The sequence below is a fragment of the Chlamydotis macqueenii genome, chromosome 4 (assembly GCF_036417535.1).
Source record: "Chlamydotis macqueenii isolate bChlMac1 chromosome 4, bChlMac1.mat, whole genome shotgun sequence".
In the NCBI taxonomy this organism is placed as follows: domain Eukaryota; kingdom Metazoa; phylum Chordata; class Aves; order Otidiformes; family Otididae; genus Chlamydotis; species Chlamydotis macqueenii.
In genome coordinates this window covers 3,666,090-3,693,163 of record NC_141559.1, presented here as the reverse complement: position 1 = coordinate 3,693,163, position 27,074 = coordinate 3,666,090, and the positions used below count along the sequence as shown (strand labels likewise).

At 41.7% G+C, this 27,074-nt stretch overlaps 2 protein-coding genes and 1 long non-coding RNA gene across 4 annotated transcripts; 1 reads left to right on the top strand and 2 right to left on the bottom strand.

The window, feature by feature from the left end:
• Positions 1-271: 271 nt before the first annotated feature.
• Positions 272-11,345, bottom strand: NAAA (N-acylethanolamine acid amidase). Of its 2 annotated transcripts, none has more exons than XM_086747440.1 (11): positions 11,098-11,345; positions 10,375-10,539; positions 8,425-8,551; positions 7,596-7,686; positions 5,268-5,344; positions 4,424-4,596; positions 3,645-3,707; positions 2,986-3,052; positions 2,436-2,464; positions 1,436-1,517; positions 272-625 (listed from the first exon to the last, which is right to left on the bottom strand). In XM_086747440.1, the coding sequence occupies exons 1-10, from the start codon at positions 11,295-11,297 to the stop codon at positions 1,442-1,444; spliced, it is 1,068 nt and encodes a 355-aa protein (XP_086603566.1). In that variant the 5' UTR covers positions 11,298-11,345; the 3' UTR covers positions 272-625; positions 1,436-1,441. The 2 variants fall into 2 exon arrangements, with proteins under 2 accessions (XP_086603566.1, XP_086603565.1); XM_086747439.1 differs by having other exon boundaries at positions 272-628; positions 11,098-11,344.
• A 210-nt stretch (positions 11,346-11,555) lies between these two features.
• Positions 11,556-19,883, top strand: LOC147600770 (uncharacterized). The gene is made up of 3 exons (XR_015258488.1): positions 11,556-11,778; positions 13,181-13,231; positions 19,810-19,883. It is a non-coding gene; the product is annotated as an uncharacterized LOC147600770 (long non-coding RNA).
• Positions 12,930-27,054, bottom strand: SDAD1 (SDA1 domain containing 1). The gene is made up of 22 exons (XM_086747182.1): positions 26,942-27,054; positions 26,743-26,847; positions 26,227-26,325; positions 25,960-26,070; positions 25,135-25,206; positions 24,944-25,044; positions 24,189-24,246; positions 23,222-23,296; positions 22,321-22,422; positions 21,775-21,844; positions 20,943-21,046; positions 20,154-20,211; positions 19,823-19,881; positions 19,378-19,454; positions 18,218-18,315; positions 17,756-17,832; positions 17,243-17,375; positions 16,760-16,854; positions 16,348-16,541; positions 15,750-15,834; positions 15,503-15,664; positions 12,930-13,201 (listed from the first exon to the last, which is right to left on the bottom strand). The coding sequence occupies exons 1-22, from the start codon at positions 27,029-27,031 to the stop codon at positions 13,151-13,153; spliced, it is 2,076 nt and encodes a 691-aa protein (XP_086603308.1). The 5' UTR covers positions 27,032-27,054; the 3' UTR covers positions 12,930-13,150.
• Between the last annotated feature and the right edge of the window lie 20 nt (positions 27,055-27,074).

Genomic DNA, 27,074 nt, shown 5'->3' with positions numbered 1-27,074 from the left:
CTTTTGTGCTGAAGCCAGTCCCATAGAGCATGTCGGGACAGGACAGCCTAACTGATGCGGTTCAGCTAAGGTTTAAACAGTACCAGGACCCGTGGTGACCCTGTTCTGCCACTACAATAGGGTTCAGCAGCGCTCTGCGGGGTGTGCCCGCTGCTCCAGTCCCGTTCTCTCCCAGCACAGCTGCTGACGCTGTTCAGCTCATGACCACAAGCTTCTCCCAGATCAAGGAAAAGGATGACGACATTAGAAATAACAGCACAGCTTTTCATAATTCAAGCAATCAGCTGCAAGTTTTTATTTAATTCTATTCAGGCCTATAGGCCATGGAAAATATATTATTTTTTATTTGTCAGCACATACATACATTCAAATTGCACAACTCTTTCCAAAAACAGTAAAAGCAATTTTTAGCCATCAACATGTCCTAGAACATCAATGTAATTACAATAAAATCTAAATGCCATTACAGTTAATTAACAGTATCACCTGAAACACTTGAAAGAATTAACAAGTCATTATTTCCTGAATGATTCACATAATGAACAAGCCAAAACAACTGTACTGCTCATTAGAGTCATTTTAAAAGCATATGCCAGTCTTAGCTTCAGCTTTTCACTCCTTTTGTCTGCTGAAATAAAAAGAATAGATATGTAAGAGCACAGGTTTGTACACCGCTAAGAAAGAAACCAACTCTTCAGAATCTCAAAAAGAAAGGAATTGCTCTTGCTAAAATCAAATGTCCAATATAACTGCTACAAATAAAATATTATTAAAAGTTTAAAAACCTATTCCAACTAGAATACACCTTCTCATTCTCCTGGCAAGACCACACCACCAGAGTTTCTTGGAATATAAATACACATATCTTTCTCTGAACACATTAAAGCTACCACGTGAGGCACCTTGTGAGTTCTAGCACTTAAGACTGTTTCTGCAAGTTTGTAAGACAAAACCCTCAAAGGGTGATTATGTTCAGTGAGCATCTGCCACAAATTAAGCTCAATCTTTCTTGGCCTCAAGCACAGCAACCCCTCCTGGTGGGATTCAGTTCCCTCTGGCAGGGCTTCCTGTCACAGTCAGCCACCTGGAGACACGTGAAACTTAACAGCAGTAGTGGGAATGGTAAAAATAATAACTAAAACCTTCACAGAGGGAACCTTTACCTTTACGTATCAACACCACCCACCCCTTCCACTCCAATACAGCACTTTCCCTAAGATTATCTCCAAGGGTTTTGCAATGAAAGTCAATACTTAACTCTATCTCTAAAACAACAAGGGAAGGTATTTACCTAATGTCGATAAGCAAACCCAGGGGAGAACCAAGAATTCAGACTAGGTCACTTGAGTGCCACTAGTGCTTTGTCCCTCAATGACTCTTCAGCTGAAATTTTTATTTAAGTACAAGTAGCTAGGAGCAGCAGCATGCTACTTACACCTCTTCATTTCACAGTTCTGATCCATGTCTGGTACTTATCCGGAAGCGCAGCACTCATTACTGTGGTATACACTGTGTTACTGGTAGGGAAAGAGAAAAGGGGTGAGTGACATTCCAAAGCCAAGAAGATAAATTAATAAAAATAGCAAAATAGCAGAACAAATTTTAGTGGAAACAAACATTCTGCTTAGGTAGACTGAAAAAAAAATAAAGGCTGCCTACACAACTTTTTCGTGTTTTTTTCCCCAGTTAGGGGGAAGTATAGCAAAGGGACTGTACTTCAACATCCATTTGATCACTGTATTAAAATCAGTATTGCTGATATTAGCAGTCCAGCAGATATCATCTTCTCCTTTGCAAATTTCCTCACATGTGTAAAACGGAGGAGAAAGTCCTGGTATTAACTTTGAAGAAGCCATGGCCAAGCTCTAATGTGAATGACTAGAGAACACACTCAGCCTCACATAAAAGTAAAACAAAACAGGATAACCTGCAAAGGTGCAAGCTGTGGAACAACGCAGAACAATAGTGGTATACTGAAATAAATCTCTCTCAGAAATCCAGTAAATAGTACCTAAAAGCTATAATATTTTCTTCCTTTTTACATATCAAGCACAGCTACATCAGAAACTTCAGAGAAAGCCATTTGCAGCGTTAACACAAATCCCAAGGTTCTAAAAGCAAAAGGCAGAAATGACTCAGCAGAAATTCCAGCTGCTCATCTAAGCAGTCATTTGTTTCACTACTACAAAAGAACTTCCCATTACCAAACTGAGTCTAACAAAGTGTGGTTTCTTGGCTGGAGTGGCTGACGAAAGGAGAAGAGTGCTGTGGAAGTGAAAACAGAGTGCCACGTGCACAAGCAGAAATCTAAGCTAGGAAACTGAAGATATTCAGACAGACACACAGGAAAATCCTAAGGACGTTTGTGATCGACTTTTAAGAGGCCTGAGGCGTGGCGGGATGTGCTGATTGACATATCTCAATCTAGTACTTACTTGTTTAAGACTGGCTTCACTGATAACACCTGTACAGAAAGTTTGAAGAGTTGTCATTTTGGTAAAAGAAGAGGGAATTACAAGGCTATTTAGAAACAGAAGCAGGATGAACTTATGCAAGAGGAATAATGCAAAAATCAAGGATTTCTCTTGCTGTTTTCTTTTTAAACATCAGATCCTTTTACAAAATACAAAAATACTTTTAAAAGCCCTCTGAAATATGCAACATTTAAGTTCTCAGACCTAACCAGTGAATATTACTCACATCTAACACTTCATCTGCCTGATGTAATATTTATAGTTGTGCTTGAAACAAGAAACTGCACAAAGATGATGGGTGATGGGATTCACCTCTCTACGCAAGGGAGTTCAGAAACATTTAAACAAATGTATCAGTCTTAAACTCGCCTCTCCAGAGATGGTTGTGCAGTACACCTTTTTCACCATGCCTTCCTTGCACAGCTTTTAAATCCTTGACAGAAGTGCCGCTGCACTTCTGCTTTGAAAAAGACGTAAGTCCAAGTCACAACGCAGGATTTAAAACAAATACCTTAAAGAGCGTATCAAAATTGATGTTCTGCTGCCCAGTAGCATTGAGAGCTTTGATGGCTGGAGTTCTGCAAGAAAAGAATGCAGGATCATTAAACACACTGTAGTGTTCCAAAGGCTACAAAGCACCCATGTCAAAAATTTCTCACTAAACGCCTTTTATTGAAATGTTTGCTGTGGCCTAAAATAATCCAGAGTTCTCTGTGACCGAATCTAGTCTCATGTTGCTGAAGCTACGCTATTACTACACCACTGAGTGCAGACCAACAGGGAATCTGCCCACAGCTTTTTGCACAGTACATGGCCTTGAAACTGTATGCTGTCTGCCAGCACGTTCCTAGTGCCGTCAAATGCTTTTTCATTGCGAATCTAAATCCTGTAACTTGCACTACAGTTTGCTTTATAAAGAAATTTCTAGTACGTGCCTTACCCATGTGATTTCTCATCTTTTATGCCATTCAACGCCACACAGACTTCCCTCTGGCACATGTGAATATCGCTCCTTACCCTATCTGCTGCCTTTTGAGCAGCATTACAGAAACCTGAGCAAGCTGCTGGCTCAATGAGTTAACAACTGCTCAGAGAAGAACACTCCCAAATCTCTAAGCTTTTTTCAAAATAAAAGTGTTGTCTCACCACAGAGCTCCAAACTAAATTTACCTTCGATCGTCAAAAGGAGGAGGGGTAGTCCAATGGTCATAGTTTGTCTCCACACGAAACCACCTATAAACACAACACACAAACATAGAAGTAAACAAAAGGCAAATCAGCAGATAATTAGTAAAGACCAAGATTCAGTGTCTCTGTATTGCCAAAAGGAAAGAAAACTCCCTCAAAAGCCTCTTTCCTGTGTCTCTTGTGAGCCCAAGGGATCCTATGTTGATACACACGGCAGCCTTTACCTTAAACTACTCAACACAAATGAAAAAGGAGCAACCTCTGAACTGCTGGCATAGGTGACAAAACTGACTATAAAAAAAGAAGATCAGACCTTTAAAGATCTGATGATGAGGTTTTTCACCACAAGGCAACTAATTAGGATCTCCATATATTAAACTGCTGATTTCACAAAATTGATAAGAATAGTTATTTTTAAGCCTTTGACCTTCCTACCACATTGGGTTAAAACTAATTTGGAAGCGCTGAATTTACTGGTGCAATACTTGGCAGACAAGCAGGAAAAGCCCTCAAGTCTTGTCTCTTTTGGGATCTGGCTAAAAAAAAACCACAACCCTCCACACATTATGTTTTTTCCACCCTTGACCCTCTGCCCCAAACTGAGCTTGTCAGAGAGAAGGGACTGGGGTTCCTTTCAGAGGCTTTCAGGTGTTCCCTGTCCAGCTCTAAGTATTAATAAGATACTGGGTCTCTCAAGAAAGTTGTGTCACTCCGGAAGGAATATGAAAAAACAAAACATAAACCATTTTTTTTCTACTTACGCTCCACCTAAAGGATCGAGAGGCCAGAGATCTGCTGGGCCTCTTCTATTCCTCGTTATGACCATGCCTTCTTTGGGCGATACACCTCCTACAATATAGTAAACTTCAGCAATGATGGGAATGCTGGCTAGTCTGAGAACAGCTGACTGAAAGTCCTCTGCTCTGCTCAGGGTCTAATGCAAAAAGGAGATGACAGTGAAATAAAGATCACACAGCACAGTCAAGCACAAAAAATGAGTACTGTGATATCTTAAAAAGAAAAGGTCCAGCTTTTTTGAAATGAAATTGACTGTCAAGTGCTACTTGGCAATATTTATCTGAAAATAGTTTTCCAAACTGACTAGCATATGAACATGAAATGCCTGTGACTAGTAAACACACTCGTGAATCCCAGCTTTGCAAATATTCCAAGAAAACAGTAAACATACCACACACATATATGGTGGAAAGTGGAAAAAGTTGAAAAATCTGCCATCATAAGACAGGGGCATGTATTTTTAATATGGTAACACATGAAATGTAGTATAAGATAACTACTGGGTCAGATACTAACACAGAGTGCAGCTGCCTCAATTGAAATTACAAGTCACAGCCACCTGAAATACTCCCTAGGAAAGAAGTGTCTGCACAGCTTCTCAAAGGCTTCTGGCACTGATTAGAGACTAGCCCCATGAAGGGCTGGAACTGCCTCTCAAACACATTGCTGATGATTTGGGGACAACACCTATCCCCTCCTGTAAGATGCATTTACTTATCAATTTATTGAATTTTCTGTGAAACTTCAAGTTGGAACATCTAATTTACATCACTGTGAAACATGAGAAGAATAACTCAGTGCACTTACGTCTCGGACAAGCCAGCTGACGGGATAATTCCGATTCAGAAAAGCAGCTATTGCGTTTTCCCACCATCTACCACCCGCTGGAAAAAAAAACAAAAACAAAAACAAGAAAAATGACTACACATGCATGTTACACACACTCTGTGAAATCTATCCTGCCTTCCTTTCTTCTCCACGTCCCATCTCTCGCTCTGCAAGCTTTCCCTCTACTGTGTTACAAATGAGCAGGGCAATAATTTTTTTAATTCTCTAGCTATGCCACTGTCATAAAACCATCAAATTTAGTCAGCTTATACCGAACTGACAAAGCGCACACCACCTCCGAGAACAATCGGAGCCTCTGTACCATTCTTGATAAGCAATGAAGAGTGAAAGGCGACTGTAACAGGAAGTAGCCCTTCATAATGCATATTTCCAAAAGGACTGCAGGTTTGTTCCTACCACATAATAGTCTACATTTGTCAGCTCAAATATTAGCACTAATCACCTCCTTAATCATCCTACTGAAATACTACAACAACAGGAAGAATTACACAGAAATCACGAAATAGCTAGAAAAGAGGTAGTGATGGTGTTTCTGGGTTACTGGAGAAAATTAGGAGAACTAAGAAAAACAGAAGATCGGGTGTGTAATTACTCATATGCCAACACCAGAAAAAGCCAGCAGAAACAATATACTTGTCACTTGACAGACCTTCACCCTAATTTAAGTCATCCCCCTTTTCAGCTGTAGTTCACATGCTCGTTTCCCTAAATTTATTTCAGTTGTACTGTGACAGATAAAGCAGCAAGCAGTCAGCAACAACCGATTTATTGGACTGCGCCATGTGCCGAGTGAACTACTACTGTCTGTAGTTAAAAAGTGACTGAAGTCGAGGCACACAGGTGGAAGACAGCACAGCACATCCTGACAGACAAGGGGAACCAATCATACACAGAAGTACTTGATTCCTCCACCAACATCGGGAGAACAGAATGGGTTTGTGCATAGACTAAACCGCCTTGTTGTCTCAGATGATGAGGGCTGAAGCACACTGCTGAAAAACCAGCAAGGAGAATAGGACAGCACTGCTTTTGTCCCCAGATTGTGCCTGTTCACTAACACAGGACTTAGGTCCGCAAGATAATCTAAATCAAGCCTTTTGCAAAGATTTATACACTCAAGACTTCATTTCCAAGCTGATGTTAGTATCAAGTAAAAGCAGTTTGCACCTCTCACTATCAGCCCAGGATGCTTCAGTTTTGAAAAGATTAACTAACTACACGAGAATCAGAAGCAGGCTCTTAAAAAAATCTGAGTGTAAACTATGGAAAGCATCTAGTGAATGCAACACGGCAGTACGAACAAAGGAAACGGGAATCAAAAGGTGCACATGCTCCATAGCAGAATCTCTACTCATAGGGATAATAAATTTTAACATATACATTAAATAGTGTTTGCATAACATCTAAAAATATTTTGAAAACAAGAGATTGTCTAGTTAAAACTTTTAAAAGACAAGAAAAGAAAAATGCTTACCACAATCACAAGTGAGAAATAAACATCTGTTTTAGATGCTGGTCCTAACTTGGACTACCTTGTTTCCAGTTCTAACAAACAGCTAATAAAGAACAGCAAAAGTGTCTGCTTCTTAAAAAGAAAAAAAAAAAAGGGCAGAAAAGATGGCAGAGGCAAACCCAAGCTCCAAGCTGGACATAACCATCAGTATCTGTTAAACTGAAGCGCTGATGGAAAAGGCAGCGACCCTTCCTTTGCCTTCCTGACCATTACAAGCCCTTCCATTGCCAAGTTTTAGTTCTCAGCAGTGACATTTCTCAACTTTCCTCTACTACCAGATCTTTCCGCAGCTGCTTTTCCAGGACCTCCATGCATTCTCTCACACTCTGCTGCCTTTCCCCTAGATCTCTGTCTTAACTCTTCTCTTCCCATTCTCTCTTTCGAGCTGCCTAATGGGGACAAGGAAACATGGAATGCAGAGGAAAGGACCCCTCAACCCCTACTCTGCCATCTCTAATTGTCTCTCCTGAACAGACCACATTCGTTTTTCTTTTATGGCTTTCCCCAAGGTTCTTTATCTCCTTTGACACTTCTCAAGCCAAGTTACACAATGCTAACAAATAAGTACTTCGCTCCTAGGCAGCTGCCAAAAACTGGCAGCTTGTTTGCTTTCCCTCCTTGAGGGCAAGTGAAGTCATTCAATTTCAGGTCCTTCCTGGCAACCTGAACCCTATTTTTGCCTCTAGGACAATAGGAAGAGACCGGCTAGAGCAGGCCACAGTGAACTACAACGGTGTACATAATGTCAGCTGTGGAAGATGGATTTATTTTACCTCGTTCATCACCGGAGACTGTGAACTTGTGTGGACTCTGTCCAGTCCATAAGCCTACGTAACCAAGAAACGTGGTGCCTTGATACACTACCTGAAACCAGGAAACAGGTAACATCTTAGTATTCTAGAACAGAACACTAAAGATACAAGCCACGCTCTCAAGTAGCATCTCATACTTTTTTCTGTGACTTTCATAAATAAGTTTCTACAAAACACCTGACTTAAATTACAGTAAAACTTGCAAAGTAAATTATGAAGAGACAGGACTACAAATCACTGTGTTTAATTTGTCAACGATCAACTACTACAAAAAAGTTTTGCTCACATTAGTGAGTAGCCAAGCAAGAAACAAACACTAAGTTCTCCATTTGCAAAATGAACTAAGGAACATTAAGAAAAATCACACTAACAACTAGTTAGTTTTTGGAAAATTTCACCGAACACACATACAATGGCCATGAAAATTAACAAGGCCTTCGGAAAAAAAACCCTTAGAATCAGTCCCTACCAAAATTAATCTCTAATACTATAGTATTTCTTCTGAGTATCGTCAAACTTCCTTCTTTCAACATCTCCTTCCAAATAATGACCTTGAGACACTACATTATGCTGATCCCTTTTCTTCCGGTTTATCACCACGCACTGGATGTCCAGAAAGCAAAGAAAACCTGCATTCATCTCATATTCCTAGAGAGACTGACTGTGGTGCTTTAATAATCCAGTAAACTTGGGATGAGAACAACGTTCCTACATGAAATCCAACTGCCTACACAGCTGTAACCAGTTCCTTCGTGGAACACCACCCAGCCCCATCAAACACAGATCATACCTGCCCGCTTTTTATAAACCGCACATCAATTGTTATCTTGCTTAGTATATCGACAAAATCGTAATCCAGATTCCGACCATGGTAAATGTTTCCTTGGTCATCCTGAGCAACAATACTAGTACAGAACCTTCAAAAACAAAAAGGAGAAAGACTTAAGAAAAAGCTACGACAATGCTTTCAATATTATAGTGGAACCAGCTCAACATTTCAGAAGGAGTAACTCATTTTACCTTCTGCAAAGTATTTTACTAAGCATACAAACAGGAGTTTGCATTATATCACTAACACTTATGCTCCAGACTGAGAGAACAGTCTCATCCTATACTTTTTATAACATTTGTTACATGTTTTAATTTCAAATTGGAAAAAAAAAAATGAAAAAGTTTAAAAGGACAGAATGGTTTGACTAAAGCTGTGCATAACACAACAATGTCCTACGTGACTCATGCACCATATCCATACGGCAAAGTCCTTTCCCCACAATCTCTAACACACAAAACCGTACAATACTTTATTCACCAGCTCCCACCTGGCTCAGAAAGTCAAAAGCCACACTACTGTCTGCATCAGGACAGATATTACAGACCAAGTAGGAAACAGCATTTCCACTTGGCAAAAATGTCATTATTTTACTTTACTTCTTTTCTAAATCGAGATGAAAAGCTGACATCTAAAAACGCCAACAAAGTATCAGCCTGAACCTTTCTGGATTTCATTTTGGACCCCGTTTATCTTTTTAATCACAACTGGATAAGAAATTCAAAGTCCTTTCTAACGGATACCATCAGTTGTTGTTAGTGTCAGCTACTTCAATAATAGCGTCACCTCCTCTAGAACAGGAAGCCTGCCGAGACTCCTTTTGAATAACAGCTTTGGTTTTGGTGAAACAGGCTTTTTTATGAAGTACATTCAATTTTTTTTTTTCGTGTGGAGCTATCAGTTTGTCATTGCAGTCATTCACAGCACTGTTTTTCAAAGCTGTAAAGGTAAAAAAAAAAAAAACTTTGCAAAGAAGTAGTTTGTTTCCAGTTGCTGTTTTTTTCTTTAGTATTGTCAGCGAAGAGAAACTTACAATGTCATTGGCCTTACTAGGGCTAATTATGATAAATGTCTTCTGTGAAATACTAAGAAAAATAGTATTTAAATTACTATTTTATCTGATTTAATCCTTATTTTAAAAGGATCTCTTAAACCAAATAGCACACATTAAGAAAAATAATCATCACTATGTATGCAAGTGGCTGTAGGTACCTATCTTTTATAAAAAATCTGTACAGAAAAATATTTTCAGGACCCTCACAGGAAACACTAAGTGTTTATTACTCTCTTGTATATGCTTCTAGGGTAAGAAAAAAAAAAAAAAAAAGACATTAAGTATTTTTTTCTAGTAAGGTTTTGTTTACAATCATAAAGACAGTACATGCATTTTTCATCGTACAAATCAAAAAATTACATTACACAGTCATTGCAAAACATTCATCCAGAAAACAGTTTGGAAGAAACTTGGTCTGAGATGAATGGTTAAAATATTTAGTCTGCAACTAATTCTTCTACGTTCCTGTTTGATCAAATATGACAGTTTAAGAGACAAAAGAGTACATTACATGCTCTTTGAAGATAAATTAATCCAGATACTTTGAATGGATGGTCCTTCCTTATTAGCAGAAATTCTTTTCATACTTTTATACATATACACAAAAACATAACAGCTACTTGTTTCCTTTATTAACAAATAAAAATACTGTTTGTTTTTTGTTCAATTCAGAATACAGACAGCCTAATGAGAAAGAAACCTTCCAGCTGAATGTACGGAACAGTATGAGAATGAACAGTGCAAATCATGAACAGTGCCACGTGCCTTCACCTGCCTTTTGGTGTGTTCTCCCACGCTGAACTAAGATGAACCTCTACATCCATTTCTACCAGATTCTGTAAGTATCTACAACTTACGCAGTAGATTCGTAGGCAAAGTTAAGCAGGACTCCATCTCCCAGACTTATTCCCAGTGCATTGCACATGCCCAGAATTTCCCCCGCGAAGGGCTGCGGCATGAAGGACTCCAGTTCTGCTGCTACTGGCCGAATAACTTCGTGGACCCATTGTGGGACCCTTTCCCTGCAAAACACACTCAAGGCATTAGCTGAGGGGAAAAGAAAAAAAAAAAAAAAAAAAAAAAAAAAAAAAAGGTTTGCAACTTGACACCCAGCAGGCAGATACTGAAGGAGTCAGTACGGTCAGGTGTGGTCCCAGCCGTATCCGACATCCGTATCCAACCTCCCCGCATCCCATCCCGCACCTCACCAGCTTCTGCAGGTGCCCGAAGAAACCTGCACAGCCCGAGCAAAGCATTCAGCACCGGCTTCCTACTTGGGGTTTGTTTTTTTTTTTTAATTCTTTCCAGGGATCTTCTCAGTCTGACAGATTCCTAAGCGCACGCATAACGCAGTCGTGCGGGGTGAACACTCAAAAAACTGTCAAATTTCGAGCGTGGAGTTCAGCAGCCGCGCACCATCGCTTCACCCTTTTCCTTCAGGCCCTGCAGCAGCGGATCTGGCGGGTGGGCAGCACCAGGGCTCCCCGGTGTTTTGGGAAAGGGAGCAGCGCGCCCCGCCGCCCCCCCCCCTCCCCTTCCCGCCCGCGGCCATTTCACACCCCAGCCCGCCCCGCACTCACTCGATGACTCGCGCCACAGCGGCGCGCAGGAAGGCGGGATCGAAGCGGCGCAGCACCGGCAGCCAGCGCTCCTCGGGCGGGCTGTCCAGGCTCACGTTACACAACGGCGGGGCCGCCGCGGGGGGAGCCGGGGCCGCCGCTACCGCCCCGCACAGCAGCGCCAACAGCCCGCACAGCCGGGACGCCCGTCCTGCTGCCATGGCGCTGGAGGAGACCGCCGGACGGCACCCCCCCCCCCCCTCCTCGCCCCGGGGCGGCCCGAGGGGAAGGGCCGGGACATGGCGGCGGCCCCGCGCGCTGTGCCCGCCCTCTTCCCGCCCCCAGGCCTAACGGCCGTCCTCGAGCCTGAGGGCCGGAGGCATGGAAATCCGACGTAAAATGTGGTGAAAGCCTGCGGTGAAGAGCTGTATTTCATGCCTTGTAGCAAATAGTTCTGAAAAGGCAATTTAATAGTCTCATTTTTAAATTAAGATAGAGGAGACAGGAACCAGGCCTAGCTCAGAGTTTAGTGAACCCCATGGCTAGGCAATTAAAAAGGGGAAGAGAAAATAGAAAACTAGACACTAGTCCTAAGCTGAATGACTGGAAAAAAATAGTCTCCATTTCAGCCTCAGAAGTCATTAGTTTTTGGACACAAGCACATAAAGGGGAAGAAAGGACAACTGTGAAAGGGCGTTTGAGGTAGACGTGTATTTTATGCCTCATCTCCTCCCCACCAGTCATGTCTTCAGCCCCTGCTTCACACTCCATCCCCATACCTCTCCAGCTCCCCACTACATATCCACAAACTGGCCCTTTCATTCCTGTCATTCCCAAACAGCAATCCCTGCCTTTTCCTCAGCAGGAGCATTGAGTCGGAATCTTAGCATTCAAAGCTATACTAAGTTTCTACTTTGTTCTTCTTTCCTAGCTCCCTGAAGCCTCTATGAGCTTTTTTAATTTGTTTTAAGCAAGATGCAACAGCAAAATAAACCAATACACAAACAGAAATAATAGAACTTTAAAAGAATACAAATTGTGTATTCAAGATAACAAACATACTCAAGCTGAGTGAATCACCATGGGGGATATAAATATTAATTTCTTAGTTTCCTAAGAGGAAAAAAAACACCCCACCAGCTGCTTTTCCATTATATTGTGCAGGTGGCACCTGTTTCTGCCCCAGAAGGACATCAGTTTCAAAGAGAATTAAAAGAGTGGTATAACTAACTGCCTCACATTTCAATTAAAACAGATGGCTGGGTAAGGTACAGAAAGCTCAGTAGTGGTCCCAGCAGAAGTCAAGGCTGAAGCAAGAGTTCAACCTTGGAGATAAAAAAAATCTAGATCCATGTTACTGTCATGTATACTAAAAAAAAAAGAAACCAGCAAGTCCCACCACAAGATGCACTGATACAGCAAAATACAATTCCTCAGTTCTCCTGCATGTGATGCTACCTTTCTATTTTAAATGCCATCTCCCATTTACTATTTTTTCCTTGTTTTTAATATAAACCATAATGAATCTGTTCTTCCCCTTTTACAGTTCACTTGAACTTACCTGTATTACAATAATTTGGTTTTATTATTACTAAACAGGTAAAAAAGTCACTTAAACAGCTTAGTTTGTGAAATCACATCCTCAAGACAAGGACAGACATTATACACACTGTATAGACTAAGCCAGAATATTTTCTTTCCTTCCAATTACATCCTCATGAATTGCTTAAAGTAAAATATTTTTATAGTAAGGGTTGTATGTTTTAATACTTGCACATACAAAACCAGCTGTAAGTAAATTGTATTGAGTAAAATATAATTGCCTTATTTCCTAGAATGCTTAAAAAAAACAGAAAATCAAAATCCTGCAAGGATTAAGGCCTCTTCCACCTGTCGTGTAGATTCTATATCCAACATCTTGAAACTGTTCAATTAGTAATTCTGAACAGAACAGAGAAAAATCCATAAGGCATTTCAGTCCTTTTTTTCCTTGGAGGTGGTAGCGATTCGAAACAAACATTTCTAAGGCTATTTCTTCAAGGGTGATCAAGTACTCCTCTCTGTTACTGTTTGGTTATTTCAGCAGCCGCTTTCTCTTTTTCAGAAGTGCATCTCGGAGAGCCAGCTGAATATGAAACAAGAGTGGAATATTCAGGTAAGCAGACAACACCCCTATAACATCAACACCCTCTCCCATTTCTTCATCCTCAGAAATACACCAATAGCTTATCAGCTAAAAATGGGAGCAGTAACTAGCAAATGCTAACAGCTACAGTGGCAGAAGTGTTGTGGTTATTTAGCTAAACTCAACCGTACAATTAAATAAAGAGCTGGGCTTAAATGTTTCAGTACAGCATTAACATCCTATAAAATGACAAAGATTAGCATAACATAAACTGGTCTTCCACTGACTCATATTGAACTTGAAGAGATGAAGAAAAAAAACTTAAGTCCAGCTGGGAGGTAAGTAGGATTACAAGGCATATTTTGAAAGAGTATTACCAAGCTGCTTCTGCAAGGGAGAAGAGAGATGCTAGAATTGTTACAAGGGTTATATCACTCTGACGAGGCTGGTTTGTTTCAGAAGTTTTAGTTGGTAAGGGGATTTAGCTCTGGACTATGGACAACATCCCATTCTATTCTCTCAAAGAGGGCAGCAAAACACAATATCCTACAACTATAATACTTCAACCCACTTTTAACAAATGTTTCCAAGTCAGTCAACAAAACTGACACTGTAGCCTAACTTTAGTTATAAGCTACAAAAAAAAATCGTCTTTCACAGTTTAGCTGTCATGTTTCAAGTCAAAACATGACTCAGGATTAAGGACTGAAACCATTAAGGATGGCTTTTTACAAGAAGTGACCAAGTGTGATTGTCAACTGCAGTTTGCTAGAAGTGTCTGGATTCTTCATTTGCAACTTTTCTGTGTTTTGAGAGCAAGGTTAATGTGGTCAGCCTTATTTGGAGTGAGGCAGAACAACAGCAAATAAAAAGACTACAGAGGATATTAGACCGAGTCTTCCTTTCAACAGAAATACTTAAGACATGTTCTCTCCATCGAGTACATAAACCCTTTCAGTCTTGCTGCCCATAAGGCAACAAGCAGCAGACAAATATACATTATCCTAATAATACAATCCTGGAAACAACTCACAAAGCAGAGTTTGTAAAAGAAGCATCTGAATGGACTCCAGCACAAGACAGAATCTAGCATGAAAACAAAAATTAACACCACACAGAAACAAGACCCCTGCATAACTGGATTACTCTAGAAGTTTTTCTTGGAAGATGTTCAAAGGAGTTCAATTTCATAACACCCTGTAAAAGCCTAGACTGGCCATCTGCCCGGTTAGATAAAAGGATTTTAAGGGAGATTTTTGTTAGCACAGACTTACTCCGCCAAGGTGAAACACAGCAGGGAGAAGCACTATGTCTACACCAATGCTCTGCCAACAGCTGCCACACACAGTTTGGGTGTCATCCCCAGCTGAGGTGCATCACAGGAGCAGGGGGGCTCCCTGGCCACACTCTGTTCTTGACAGCTCATCTAACCCCAGACTTCTAGGAGAGCTATGTGGACTCCCTGCACAGTGCCTTCAGGAGCAGGGCGACTCCCTGAAATTTCTGCCTCGCCTTTTAGATGTCCCTTCAGTTACCCCAGCACAGCTGCCTGCAGGAACATACAGCAGGAGATGCCAAAAACAAGTTTGTAGCTTGTTTATCCTTTCACAAGGGCTGTCTGAATCCTGTCTCAGCCCTGTGGCCAGGCTTATAGCTGAGGAAACAGCAGAGGGCTAGGAGCTTCACCAGAGCACAGCATCTCGTCCAACTACTGTGGCCCCCTAAACAGAACTGATGAGTTTTTTTTCTGAAAAGTTTCCAATATATAATAAGCAGCTCTTGTGTCTGTGCTTCAAGTACATTTGTGACAAGCCACTAGATGATATCAAGGCCAAGACAGATGAGTCCATAATATGACAGTAATAGGAGAAAGGTCAAAGGAAGAATATGGAGAGTGGAGAAACGCTAACAGCTTGTCCTGAGAAGTGACTCCTCCATGTCACAGCAACATTTCTTGTATCACATGATTATAATCAGGGTTCTAATATCATCTGCTTTAATTCACATAAATGAAAAGAAACCACATCATCATGGCCTTCCTAACCTACACATGGCTCTGCAACAGGTCTTGCTCCTCAACGCATATTAATGAGTAGAGATTGACAGAAGCATTCTTCACCAACACAATCTCTGACAGGATCCCCTGGGTAGGATTCAAGGGAAGCCACTGCACCCACAGCCCTTTCCAGCAACTTAAGCTTCTAATTAAACAGCAAAGACTTAAGGCACAACATAGCACTTCACCTGCATTCTAAGTTTACTGCTCAGACTGCTCCATCTATTCTCAACATCGTATTTTACCTGTTTTTCCCTGAAAGAACGCTTATTTTTCGTCCGGACACTATGGCTGTATCTCATCATCATGAAGTTCTTGTGCTTTTTCTTCTCTTTGTTGGAAGAGCTGGCAAATGGGTTAATTCGTGTTTTCTTTTTCACAAATTCTTTTCGGTCTGTTTTTCCAGCCTGGAACAGACAATATTAACGGGGGGTCATTTTCCTTTCCCTACAGTTTACAAAGGCAGAGGATATGAAATAGGCAGTTCCTCACCATTGCAGTTGCCAATCTGGTCTCCTTGTCCGATTTAGGCTTCTTATGCAGATGTTCAATATCTCTGAGGGAAAGCAGCTCTCCCCTGTACACACAGAAATCCAACAAGAGGCCATCACACACAAACCTTCATATAGCAAGAAAAACAAGATACTCCCCTGACCCTTTGTCTCTCACCCATCTCTTACACCATTGTCTTCCTATAAATTTCCACACAAGCACAAGCACTTCTTGTTTCTCTCAGGCTAACCCTCATGCTTGGGACAACCCTTACGAAAGTCTCTCATTACTGTTTTTTAAGTCCTACTTTAACCACAATGTTTAAGAAACTGAAGATAAAACCGTGCAACTAATGCTAAAGAAACCCATGCCTATCGGTCTGAACAAGCAAAACAGTCCCATGGTTCCTATCAGCCCCTCTTGTCTTTTCTCCCAGGTATAAAAAAAAAAAAATCCTCTGGGCCAGGAGCTGTGTGGCTCTTTGCCCTGTCACCAAGGCATAATGACCAACAGCAGAGCTCTCTGCCCTTCTGCAATTAAAAGCTGTATCACCAGGTTGTAGGGAAGAGAAAGCATTCATCGGTATTTCATATCCTACCTGCCCTCCTCCTCTTCATCATCTATTTCAATGTATTTCCTCTTGGCAGCTTTGCCAGGTGCAGAATTAACTTCTTTGGAGAGCTGGGCAAGACGTATTTTGTGGAAGTCTTCTTGGGTTAGCAGCCTGCTTGTACTGACTGCTGCAGCTTTGGCTTTCCGTTCATCTATGGGCATGCTTTTCACCTTCTCTGCCTTTTGAAAAGAGTGGAAGAGGAAAAAAAGTCATCTGAAGCTTAGCAAACCATTTCTGTGCCATAATCCATGACTCTTGCCTCACAAATCCCTATGCAATATTGTTGGGAAAAGCTGTAACCAGTTATGAGCATCCATGCAAAGGTACAGAGCAACAGAATCTGGTCTGCTATTAAGAAGATATTTTTGTATTTGAATAGAAAACACTTGGAACTCACTACTTCTTGCTGCTCCTCATCTGAGGAGTGATGCACATCAATCCATTCTCCATCTTCATTATCTTCTTCACTCAGACTAGCACTTTCCCATCCATCTGCTCAGGGGAGGAAGTGCACAGTGTTGTTAGTTCAAATTCAGTCTAAGGGCTTGAGTCTGAAATAATTTCAGGTAGGATCACAAGCTCTCACCGCGTTTGATTACCTGTTGACTAACTGCATTTGTGCCCAGGGACACGCTTACCAAACAGGGAAGCTGTAGGGTCTCAGCATCCCAGCCTTAAAACTACAGAGACATGACTAAGACATAAGATACTCCACACATCTGATCGCGATTTGTTTATCATTTTTACAAGACACTCACTTTTTCAGCCATACGGCATGCAAAAGCAGCAAATAAAATGTATCACCATCAAGTTTTATGTCCAAATAAAATCTTATTGACTATGATGCTCAGAACAGCAGCAGTAAAGAAAAAAATCCAACCTTCCTCTTGGTTTCCTCCCTTTTCCTTTTGACTCTCAACATCCAGTACTTCTGCTCCTGGAATATAATCTTTGGCATCCAGTTCTCCATACTCATGAATCCTGGCTTCCAACGAGGCCTCAGTAGGTTTACCCTGTAAGTTAACAAAGTACATGTTAAGCAGGCTGCTATGTAATGCCCACAAATCCATGAAAAAATTGGAGGGACAAGAGGGCATGGGTGGAAAAGATTCTGCCTGGTGAAGTAAGGAAAGATCTTGAATTACTAACAAGTTGAACAAACTCTAGGAAGATAGTCAAGCCTCTGTAGAACAATCCTTTTGTCATGAGTTAGATAAAGCTGAACTAAAATCCTGAAATAAGAACGCACCACATGAGAAGGCAGCAAGGGAGGAGGCAAAGGAAGAAAGCAAGTGCGATTCCACCTCATTCTCAGGAGGCTTTGAGACCAGTTATCATTTTTGAGCACATGAGCCTATGTTTATGGTGAACGCAATTAACAAAAAACACCTACCCTGAACTTCTTCTGTAGCATCTCTGGATTCAGAGAACGGAAAAGGTGTATCAGAGTTCTTGCAGACATCATCACATCTATCCAGGACAAAAAAAAAATCAGAAGTACAGAACAGCAGAATTCTGAGCAAACTGAGAGGCCACTCAGATAATGACTATTTACAGCCTGCACATGCCTTCTCTGAAGTTATAGCTCACTCTGATTTCTCCAGTACAGCATGCAGCTCTTCCTTAGGGCTAAGCCTTTATTAGCAGTTTCCCTTCTTCAGTTTTGTCCGTTTGTTTCCCTGCCATAACTACCCTTCACTTTTTAGTCTCCTATCTAGATACACTCAAAAGTGCCAGACATTAAAAACTATACCTCTCAGTCCACATAATATCACTCTTACGAAGGCTATAACAATGGATGAACAGATGATACAGAAGAAAGATTTTAAAAGTCATATCCATGTATTACACTTACTTTTATTTTTATGAGTCTTGTACTGAACAAGGTCTTGGAGCAGATCCTCAGTCATGGCTAATGGACATCGCGCAGTGATTTCTTTTATCGCATTGATTCTGAAAAATTTCAAGTGAATTATTTTCTGAACACCACAGGTGGGAGAGACTCCCACTGGCCCAGTAACAGACTGAATTATGTGGAACCTCAAGAGCCTTATAGAGCATTTATGCAACATGTACTCTAACAGGAGAGCATCACAAAGGGCTCTCCCCACACCATGGCTCTCCAAAACACTCCATCTTTGGCCTGCACTCTACAGCTATTATTTTGTCTGATCCTAGGCCTCAGGATTCTGCAGCTGAAGTCTAAGTCCAGGAAGATGGGAAAAGCAGTCAATCACTAGGTCAAGGAAAAAAAATTAAAAGTTAACTGAATAAACAGTTCTGGAGTCAATCACAGCTAGGGTAAGGACAGTAAACCAGAAGTCTGTGGGCTCACACCTTTCAAACTATCTTGATGCATACACTTATTATGCTAAATACCTGGATTAAAATCACACCAAGGGGAAAACCAACAGCTCACAAAATATTCACCTGTCTACACACAAAAGTCTGCCCCTCTTGAGTGCTTTTTCTTCAAGGACTGTTTAGCACTTGTCTACATTTACAGATCATTGTCTACTCCACTTACAGAGATCTCACTCTTGACTAATCCAAGTACTCTACAGTTTGACTAACTGCAACATTTAAATTTGTCTGTAGTGACATTTCATCCACAAAAAGTTAAGAGGCCCTAACTATGACACTAGCTAGTCAGTGAGCATACAAATACATCAATTCACAGACAAGAGCTCTGCCCTTCAAGCAGAAATAACAATATCCAGGAAGAAAAATACAGGACCTAACAAGAAAGCAAAACCCCACATCCTCATGAAAACCAGAAAAGTTAAATCAGCACTAAGCACAGAAACCCATCACTCTAGATAATTTAAAACACTACCAACAAAACTACAGGAACTTTATGCAGAAATACTACTATTTCCTAACTTATTCTAATTCAAGCAAGTTTGTGAAAGCATGGTACGAATGACAGGAGTAACTTGCAGGTGGTTTAAAAAAATAAGAAAAATATTTTTTTACACTCAGACTTTTACAGGTTTTATAAGACTCAGTACCCACCCTACAGTCATGACCTCCCCAGAATTCTTGTCAGTGACAAAATTGTTGGCAATGGTCATTAACACTGATTGGATAATCTGAAAAGAAGAAAAAAGGTTGAATTTAACATGTATTTAATAAAATTATGAAAATCATTACACATTACTAACAGACAATGCTTTTTGCAGAAAGATCAGGCTTAAGAGTTGTCATTATAGCTTGCAAATACTATAGACACAAATTCTCTTGGAAAAATGAAGACAGACGTATGTTTGGGTTTTTTTCCCCCCTTAATACATAACAATCCCTTCGTACTTGCAGAAGTAGCCAAAATTACTTTAAGCTTTTAGAGACAAAGGGTCTGCCCAAATTACCTTTCCCCCTTCCCCACAAATGCACTCAGCTCTATTTCTACACTGGCCTGCTGTGTATTTTTAACATCACCAAATACAGGTGGAGTACTGACCTCAGGTGGTACTAGCTGATGTGAAGCCTGTGCAGCAAACAGAAGAATCTTTGTCACTTCTGGAAGAAAAGAAAAGCAGGAAGAAAATGCCAGAGTATTCTGCTGCAGCTTACTCTGACCAATAAACACATCCACCAAAACAGCTAACTCGGGCTGCTCAGGTTAAGTCCCAGAGGCATTACAGTCATTTACGTCCTTCCTTCACACCCTCTGGACTGCTCCTACTTCCCACTCTGCTACTGCTACCTGTTCATCTACAGCAGCACTTTGAAGACCTGAGTGCACTCGGGACACGATGGACCAGCAGTGTTATCTGCTAGCAGCTACTTACCTCTCTGATGGGGCTGCAGGAATCTCTGAACGAAGGGGTAGAAATTGAAAAGAAAGAGCTGCAGGGAAGACATAAGTTGTAAGAGATTAGCTTCTTGTCTTCTAACTCAAGTTCATCTTCATAGGCTGATAGGCTGTAAAACTGTGACTCTACACAGCTTGCTCTCCATATAACTTGGATTTTATTGCATGACACGTTCTTCTACATTGAGCTTGATGCATGTGGAGATCAGGAAATTACTTCTACAAAGGCAAAACAGGGTTCAAGCCCAAGCTCTGAAATCCAGAGAATGGTTCTTGTTAGACTGCACAGAATTCCAGTTAAGACATTGCCGCACAATCCTACAACATGCCATTTTGCTTGGCCCCAAAGACACAGTCTTCACTCCCAAAACAGAAACAGACTCCAGCAATTTTGAGAACACTTTGGCTGTACCTGAGAGAGCGCTGTTCATAAGCAACTGCTGAACTCCTCTGAAAACCCTTTCTCCTTTGAATAATCTTTGAAGACCTGCATGCTTCTGAGTAAGACATGTTGTTCCTATTTGTTAGAGACAGGTCCGCTATCCCTGACCAACAGCTTTCTCTAGCAGGCCTCACTTAGTACCACACAAGTCATGACACTGCACCATTCCATTAGGCCCACTGGCAACTACCTGACCATATATCTGCAATTTCCATCATACAGAAGAAAATAAACTTCATTTTCCAAAGCACAGGGTCAGAGCATGCCAGCACGCAAACCAGGCTGGCTACCATGAGGTCATTATAAAGTTATCAGCATACACACCTCGTGTATTCCAACTAGCCTAGATATTAGGTCCATGAGCATCATCTTCACTTCAAATCGTTCCTTACAGTTCTCCAGCTGCTTCAGCAGTTTCTCTGCGAAGTCTAGAAGAAGCAACAATAGATTTGCAGTAGACTTAAAAAGCACAGTGCAGAACTCAGCTAGGCTTAGGTGAAAAAAGGCTGTCAGGTTGGTTTGGGTACTTTTAAGTCCCAGTGTCTTGGGACAGAACAGTCCTTGCACAGAAAAAAATGAAAGGTGGCCAGAGCACTTCTCCCAGTGAATTATTTTTCTTTTCACATGCCTAGGAAGTCTAAAGCTCTGCACAGGTCCAGCAGAGAGGAAAAGCAAAAGCTCAACAACATCCTAAGCACAGGGTCAGTATTTCAAGATAGTTTTTATTTACGTACATTTTGTGTTATCTGAAAAACAAAATCCTCAGAGGTTCACTAGATCAGACTGAAGATCAAGTCAAGGGATATTAGACAAGCATCAGACCAGTAAACTACTCCTCACTCACATAAATTAGGGCCTTCAGAGATACAAGAAAGGTAGAGAGCCACATCCTGATCTGTAGCACCCTGAAGCGAATGATATAATATTGCTCCTTCCTTGCCTGAATATCTACAAGTGTTCCGCTATGACAAACGCAACAGGATCGATCTCACTTTTTTCAAGTGCTTTGAAACTCTAGGATAAAGCACACTACAACTATAGTTTTGTCACATTTATATCTACTTGTCACTTCAATTCTCCTTGCAGAGTTGCATCTCAACTTTGGTATCTGGGATTAACACAACTTGAAAAGAGACAAAATACCATGCATGCTTACCTTGGGGATCATGAATCAAGTGAATAGCAGAGAAGTTGAACACCTCTGGCTTGCTCTTCTTCTTCTGTTTCTGCATGGCAAAGAGTAAGAGACACATTTTTTTCTTCCCATTAAAAAAATTCCAAGTGCTTCAGTTTCAGGCTGCTGTTAAAAGCTGCTATTTACCATCCTTCACTTCAAAAAGAGGCACTTATATTTTAACAAGTAAGCTACCACCCTTTTCAAATGCAGAGTTTTCTGTAAGAGGCAACAGGAGCTGCATTAAAAAGCTACTTTGCAAGACAATACATACTTTCAAGTAGGGGTCAACACATATGGTACCCTAAGCAGAACTAATCCACAACTTAGACTCGAGATCTGTTTCAAACCAGCTCTTACCAAAGCAATCATGGCATATGCCTGCCCAACAGATGTTAGAACACTTGAGGACCTCTACATAGAAAAGATGACAACAGGTAACTAACACGACTGACAGGGCAAGAACAAGACTACTGCACTTGAAGGATTAAGCTAAAATGCTGGCAAGTTGGACACCACTCTCCTCACCTTGAGGACCTTCATTGCTTTTTCCAGTTTCTTCTTGCGCTTGGTAGTTTTCTTGTTAGTTGCATACCGCATCATGAGATCTCTGGCTGTGGGACCATCATCCTTGAGAAAGAATGCAAGGAAAGCAAGACTCAAGTGACGTCCGGCTTCAAATGGGAATCAGAGAAACCAAAACTATCAGTATTTTTCAGGATCATGTACTGTATTTCAAAACTCTTCCTAAATTTCATTATACAGAAATACTAACATTTAAAATCCCAATTCCATGAAACTAATCACCTTCCTACATGCAAGAGAGATCATGAGCACTTAGCAGCACACCTGACAAAGTTTTTACGGTTGGTTCATTACAGAGTATTGTTCAGTTAGAGATAAATAATGATATCCTGTATTAGGAGGTTCAAGACTGAAGTCCTGTGAGGTTACAAGGTAGTTACTCTCTCAAGGTAACTGAATTATGTTCATTTGTACATAAATGGGAAGTGGAGCACAAAAGGGAAAACTAAAGACAAAACAAACAGCTAAAAATTAAACCAGCTTCCAACACACCAGGTGAAAGCCTCTTCCCACAACTCTACGTTACACACCTAACAATTCCTGTCTTCATGAACGAGACTGACCAGCCAGACTGAACCAGCCTACAAAGCGAACTGCTTCCTTCACAAGGAGAAGAGGAGAGCAAAGAAGCTCTTAGCATTGCTCTTTAGACAGCAAAGACACCCTGCTATCAACTGGGGCCAGCTGTCAAAAACACTTGTTTATGAAGTGTAGAAACATCTGGAGGACACATGATGGAAAACCAAGTAACACAGAAGCAGACAGATCAGCCAAGCCAGGAACACTAAGATGACCGACCTGTTAGTTTGAAGAACAGAATAAAAGATTTCATCGCAACACCCACCTCAGAGTCCGAGTCACTGTCTCGTTTCTCGTCTTCATCTCTCCCAAGAAAGAACTTCAGACTAGCAACTAACACCTGAAAAGCAAAGTAAGCTTATGGAGGACAGAACCAACTGACAAAGTTATTACAACAGCCCTACATCCACATCTTCCGTTAGACAGAGACTCTCCCAATTCTTTACAGGCACAGATATGAACAAAACACAAACCAAATCACAGCCTAAAAGCCGCAGGTGTTTCTCAGACAGACAGTCAATTTTTGCTGACCATCCTCAATAGTCAGAGGCATGCAAAAATCAAAAAGTAGCTGGGCTTCCACAATGCCTGGAGCACATTTAAAGACGCAAATTCTCTTCCTATCATTCTGCAAAACAATTTCAGCCTAATTGCTCCATGACAACACTATAGGGAACTCCTGCACAGCTGATACCTGACACAGTGGTCAGAACTCCAAGCTTTTACTAGTTTGTGTGTGTTGGTAGATGGAGTTGTTTTAGTCGGGTTTTTTTATTGAATGCAACAGCTTTTGGCCCTTCATAGTTTAAGAATTTACCTCAAACCATAATGTAAGTTTTTAAAGCCTCCAGCACTGCTAAATTGACACAGATGACAGAAGGCCTAAGATTCACTCAAGCCCCTGACAGGGTAGCTGCTCTCTTCACATTTAAAAAATGAAAGCCTTACGGTGTTGACTATAAGGAGGTGAAACTGACAGTCTCTTCTGCGTACCAGTGCAAAGCACACCTACCCTCTGCACATCAGCCTGCACTTGTTAAGATACAACCTTCCAATTCTGCTGCTCTGTACATAAGAGCCAGTCCTCCCACAACACAAGTAGTATTTTGGAAATAAAACAAGCAGAAGCCAAATCAGTGAGCCTGTTAGCAATTGTACAATAAAAAGTTGCATCCACAAAAGAAAGGTAGCTTAGGTAACATCCAGTTTCATCAAGTGATTTCTGTTCTCACCTTGGTCACTTTTGAGAAGCAGGCAGTTGTGATGACATTTACTGTTTTGGCATCATTCCTGAAATGACACAAAACATCAGCTTTTACTTTCAGTCTGGCAATTTCAGGTTTTTCTCGGAAAATTAGGTCTTATGAAATGTGACTCCTAGCAAGCAGGAAGCTGCATTAGAACCATGTCTCAATGCTCCAAAGTAGATTTACAAATAAAGTCAAGCTTCTGTCATTTTCTTTTATTCTTCTAACATAACAGTAGTTTCATCTACGTAAACAGACACACTTGCATTCCATCTAGTTCCTGCTGTGACTGAAAGGATAAAAAATAAGCTCCAGTAACAGAAAATAAATGACCACTTTTCCCACTGCTTAAAAAAATTAAATCCCTTGCTTGGTTAAAAAAAATACAGAATTAGAAAAGTAGCTGGATAGTTTTTAGATAAAATATGTTCTAAAAAGAAGGGTTTATTAGAAATAAAGCTGCAGAAATTAGATTTTATACTAAGTTTCATGTACTTACAAACCTACTTTTTTAAATTACAGAACTCTTTTCCTTTCAGCAACACTTATTTTTTCAGCAGTCCCTGTTTTTTAGGGAAAAACAGTTCTCAACCCACTACTACACAAAAAAGATTTTAAAACATCTTGACAAAGCTGCTGTGAATTTTGCCATGGAATAAACAGTATTTCCTTGAGTGCCACACATAACAACTCTTACGCCTAAATACACCCCAGCACCATGCCCTGTCTGCTAGACCTACCAAATATTCCTTCTGTAAAGTTCAATCATCACATCCAGAGATATCTTGGCAGCAGTGGGATTGCTGTCTCTCAACATAGTATACATGAAGTTCTGCAGCGTCTGAGGAAAAAGTTCAGAAACATTCATTGTTCTAAGTCTTTCACACTATCAAGAGATTACATGGAAACATCTGAAAGCGGAAACACTTACTGTGTTTACTTTATTGTTTTTGTGCTTAGCATTGACATTCTTGATGTCTGACACGATGTGAGTGTACAAGGTCTGTAAACGGAAAGAGAACAAGTAACCAACTCAAGTCACACACAGAACAAGGCAGATATATTACTACTCTCCCAGCATCTCCAAGGACTAAAGTGATCACCACCGAGAAAACTATTTTCCCTCTTAAGTTACAGTTGGGAAAACAAGAGTCAGTTATCCCATGAAGTCCCTTGTATGCTTAATTTTTCTGTATTGGAAAAGCAAACTTAATTTACAGCACAGCGAGGAAGGAAAACAAACAGCATAAACTATGGCTTCAAAAATATCCCACCCTGTTGCACTCAGGCACATTCGGATGGCCCATTTAGTATTCCTGGTGGCAGAACGCGAGTATTCTCACTTTTATGGCAGAAAACCTCAAGTGCAGCTTGCACTAGCAGCTGCTTTGGCTTTGGTTCTTTTACTCAGAAGTTCTCACAAGGAATTCAGGAAGGCCAGCTCTGACAGCAACCTGCTTTTGGTTTTCACCTGCAGACCCATCCAAGCTGCTGAACTCCAAACACAGGACAGGCCTACAGCCTGCACAACAGGATGGCGACGATGTTCACAGCAGCACACTTCATTACTCATCAGACACACAGATCGAGTCTTGCCTCTGGCACTCTCCACTGCTGACAAAGCAGAGCTAGTTTAAACTTTCTTATTTTTGCTGCCAAGGAAAGAGGGACAGCTGCCTGCCAGCGCTGCATTAATTCTGTCAGGCTGGTCAAAGCCCACTGGAAATCAAGACTGGTTGCTGTAAGCACAGCTTACCTGTCGGAGAAGCTTGTCATGACACCGCAGCAGCTGAAAGAACAGCTCCAGCAAACTCGTTGGATTTATTAGGTTCTTGTTTCTTAACAAGATCAAAGCTTTACAGAACGTCTGTAAGAGAAACAGGGAATCAGAACTAGAATTTCATAATAACCTCCCATTTGCCATCTTGACTAAAAAATTAAGAAGCAACCCGTGAGGTCTTATCTCACACATTTTATCCACGGGGTGTGGTCCGCCCAGAACACCCTCTGGTGAGAGCCTCACCATGCGCAGGTCGGCATCCAGGACCGTATGGTGGTAGGAGAGCAGCTCCTTCAGCTGCTGGGGAAAGCTGGCCATGTGTTCCGGGTAGCAGTGGGCAACCTGGGCAGAGACAGAGCCAGGTGAGGCGGCTAGTGAAACCCAGGCTCCCCTCAGCCTCGGGAAGGGGCGAGGCGCGGGAAGGGAGCAACGCGATCATAACTGTTCGTTAACAACAACATAAGCGATGTACAGTAAGTTTTTATCTATGTCCTGATACAAGAGGCATGGTGCCATTAAAAAATCCTTTTAAAAACTAACAAATGCTCAAAAAAAACCCTCGTGTTTCTGGAAACAGACAATACCGCTGCAGAAATCTTGGTCAAGGTGCAGTTTTTTGGCAACTCCGTCACGACTGAGGCAGCCAAAGCAGGCGAGCTCCCCCCTGCCACAGCCATCGCGCTGGGGGCAAAGCCCGCGGCTGCCCGGGGGGGGGGGGGGGCAGCGCCCGTCACCCCCTTCCGAGCGGCTGCGGCTCACCTGCGCCAGGAACATCACCAGTTCGGCCAGCTCCTTACTGGGCTTGTCGGGCTGGAAGCTGAAGATCTCCACGTGGGACTGGTAGTGGTGGTACTGCTGGAGGAACTGAGCACACACACCGCTGAGCCACACAGCCAACGCCTGACCCCCCCCCCCCCCCCCAACTCTCGCCCCGGGGGGTGGGCGCCCGGCTCCCTACCTCTTCGGTGTAGGAGGCGGGGTCCCGCTTGATGAGGTTCTGCAGCTGGGGCAGGTTGCTGGGCAGCTTGTTACCCTGACGGCCCGACATGGCGGCTGCGAGCCGGCACCGGCACCGCCGGCAGCGGGACACG

Bases quoted from the DNA above. Each gene is read 5' to 3' on its own strand.
- SDAD1 (XM_086747182.1), bottom strand. From the start codon at position 27,031: ATGTCGGGCCGTCAGGGTAACAAGCTGCCCAGCAACCTGCCCCAGCTG. The intron at 21,047-21,774 runs GTAAGCATGCAT...TGCTTCTTCTAG, and splicing joins CTTGATTCATGATCCCCAAG to ACTTCGCAGAGAAACTGCTG. The intron at 15,665-15,749 runs GTGAGGAACTGC...TGTCTGTTCCAG, and splicing joins CCAGATTGGCAACTGCAATG to GCTGGAAAAACAGACCGAAA.
- NAAA (XM_086747440.1), bottom strand. From the start codon at position 11,297: ATGGCAGCAGGACGGGCGTCCCGGCTGTGCGGGCTGTTGGCGCTGCTG. The intron at 10,540-11,097 runs GTGAGTGCGGGG...TGTGTTTTGCAG, and splicing joins GCTGTGGCGCGAGTCATCGA to GGAAAGGGTCCCACAATGGG. The intron at 4,597-5,267 runs GTAAGTGCACTG...TTTTTGCATTAG, and splicing joins TCAGCTGGCTTGTCCGAGAC to ACCCTGAGCAGAGCAGAGGA.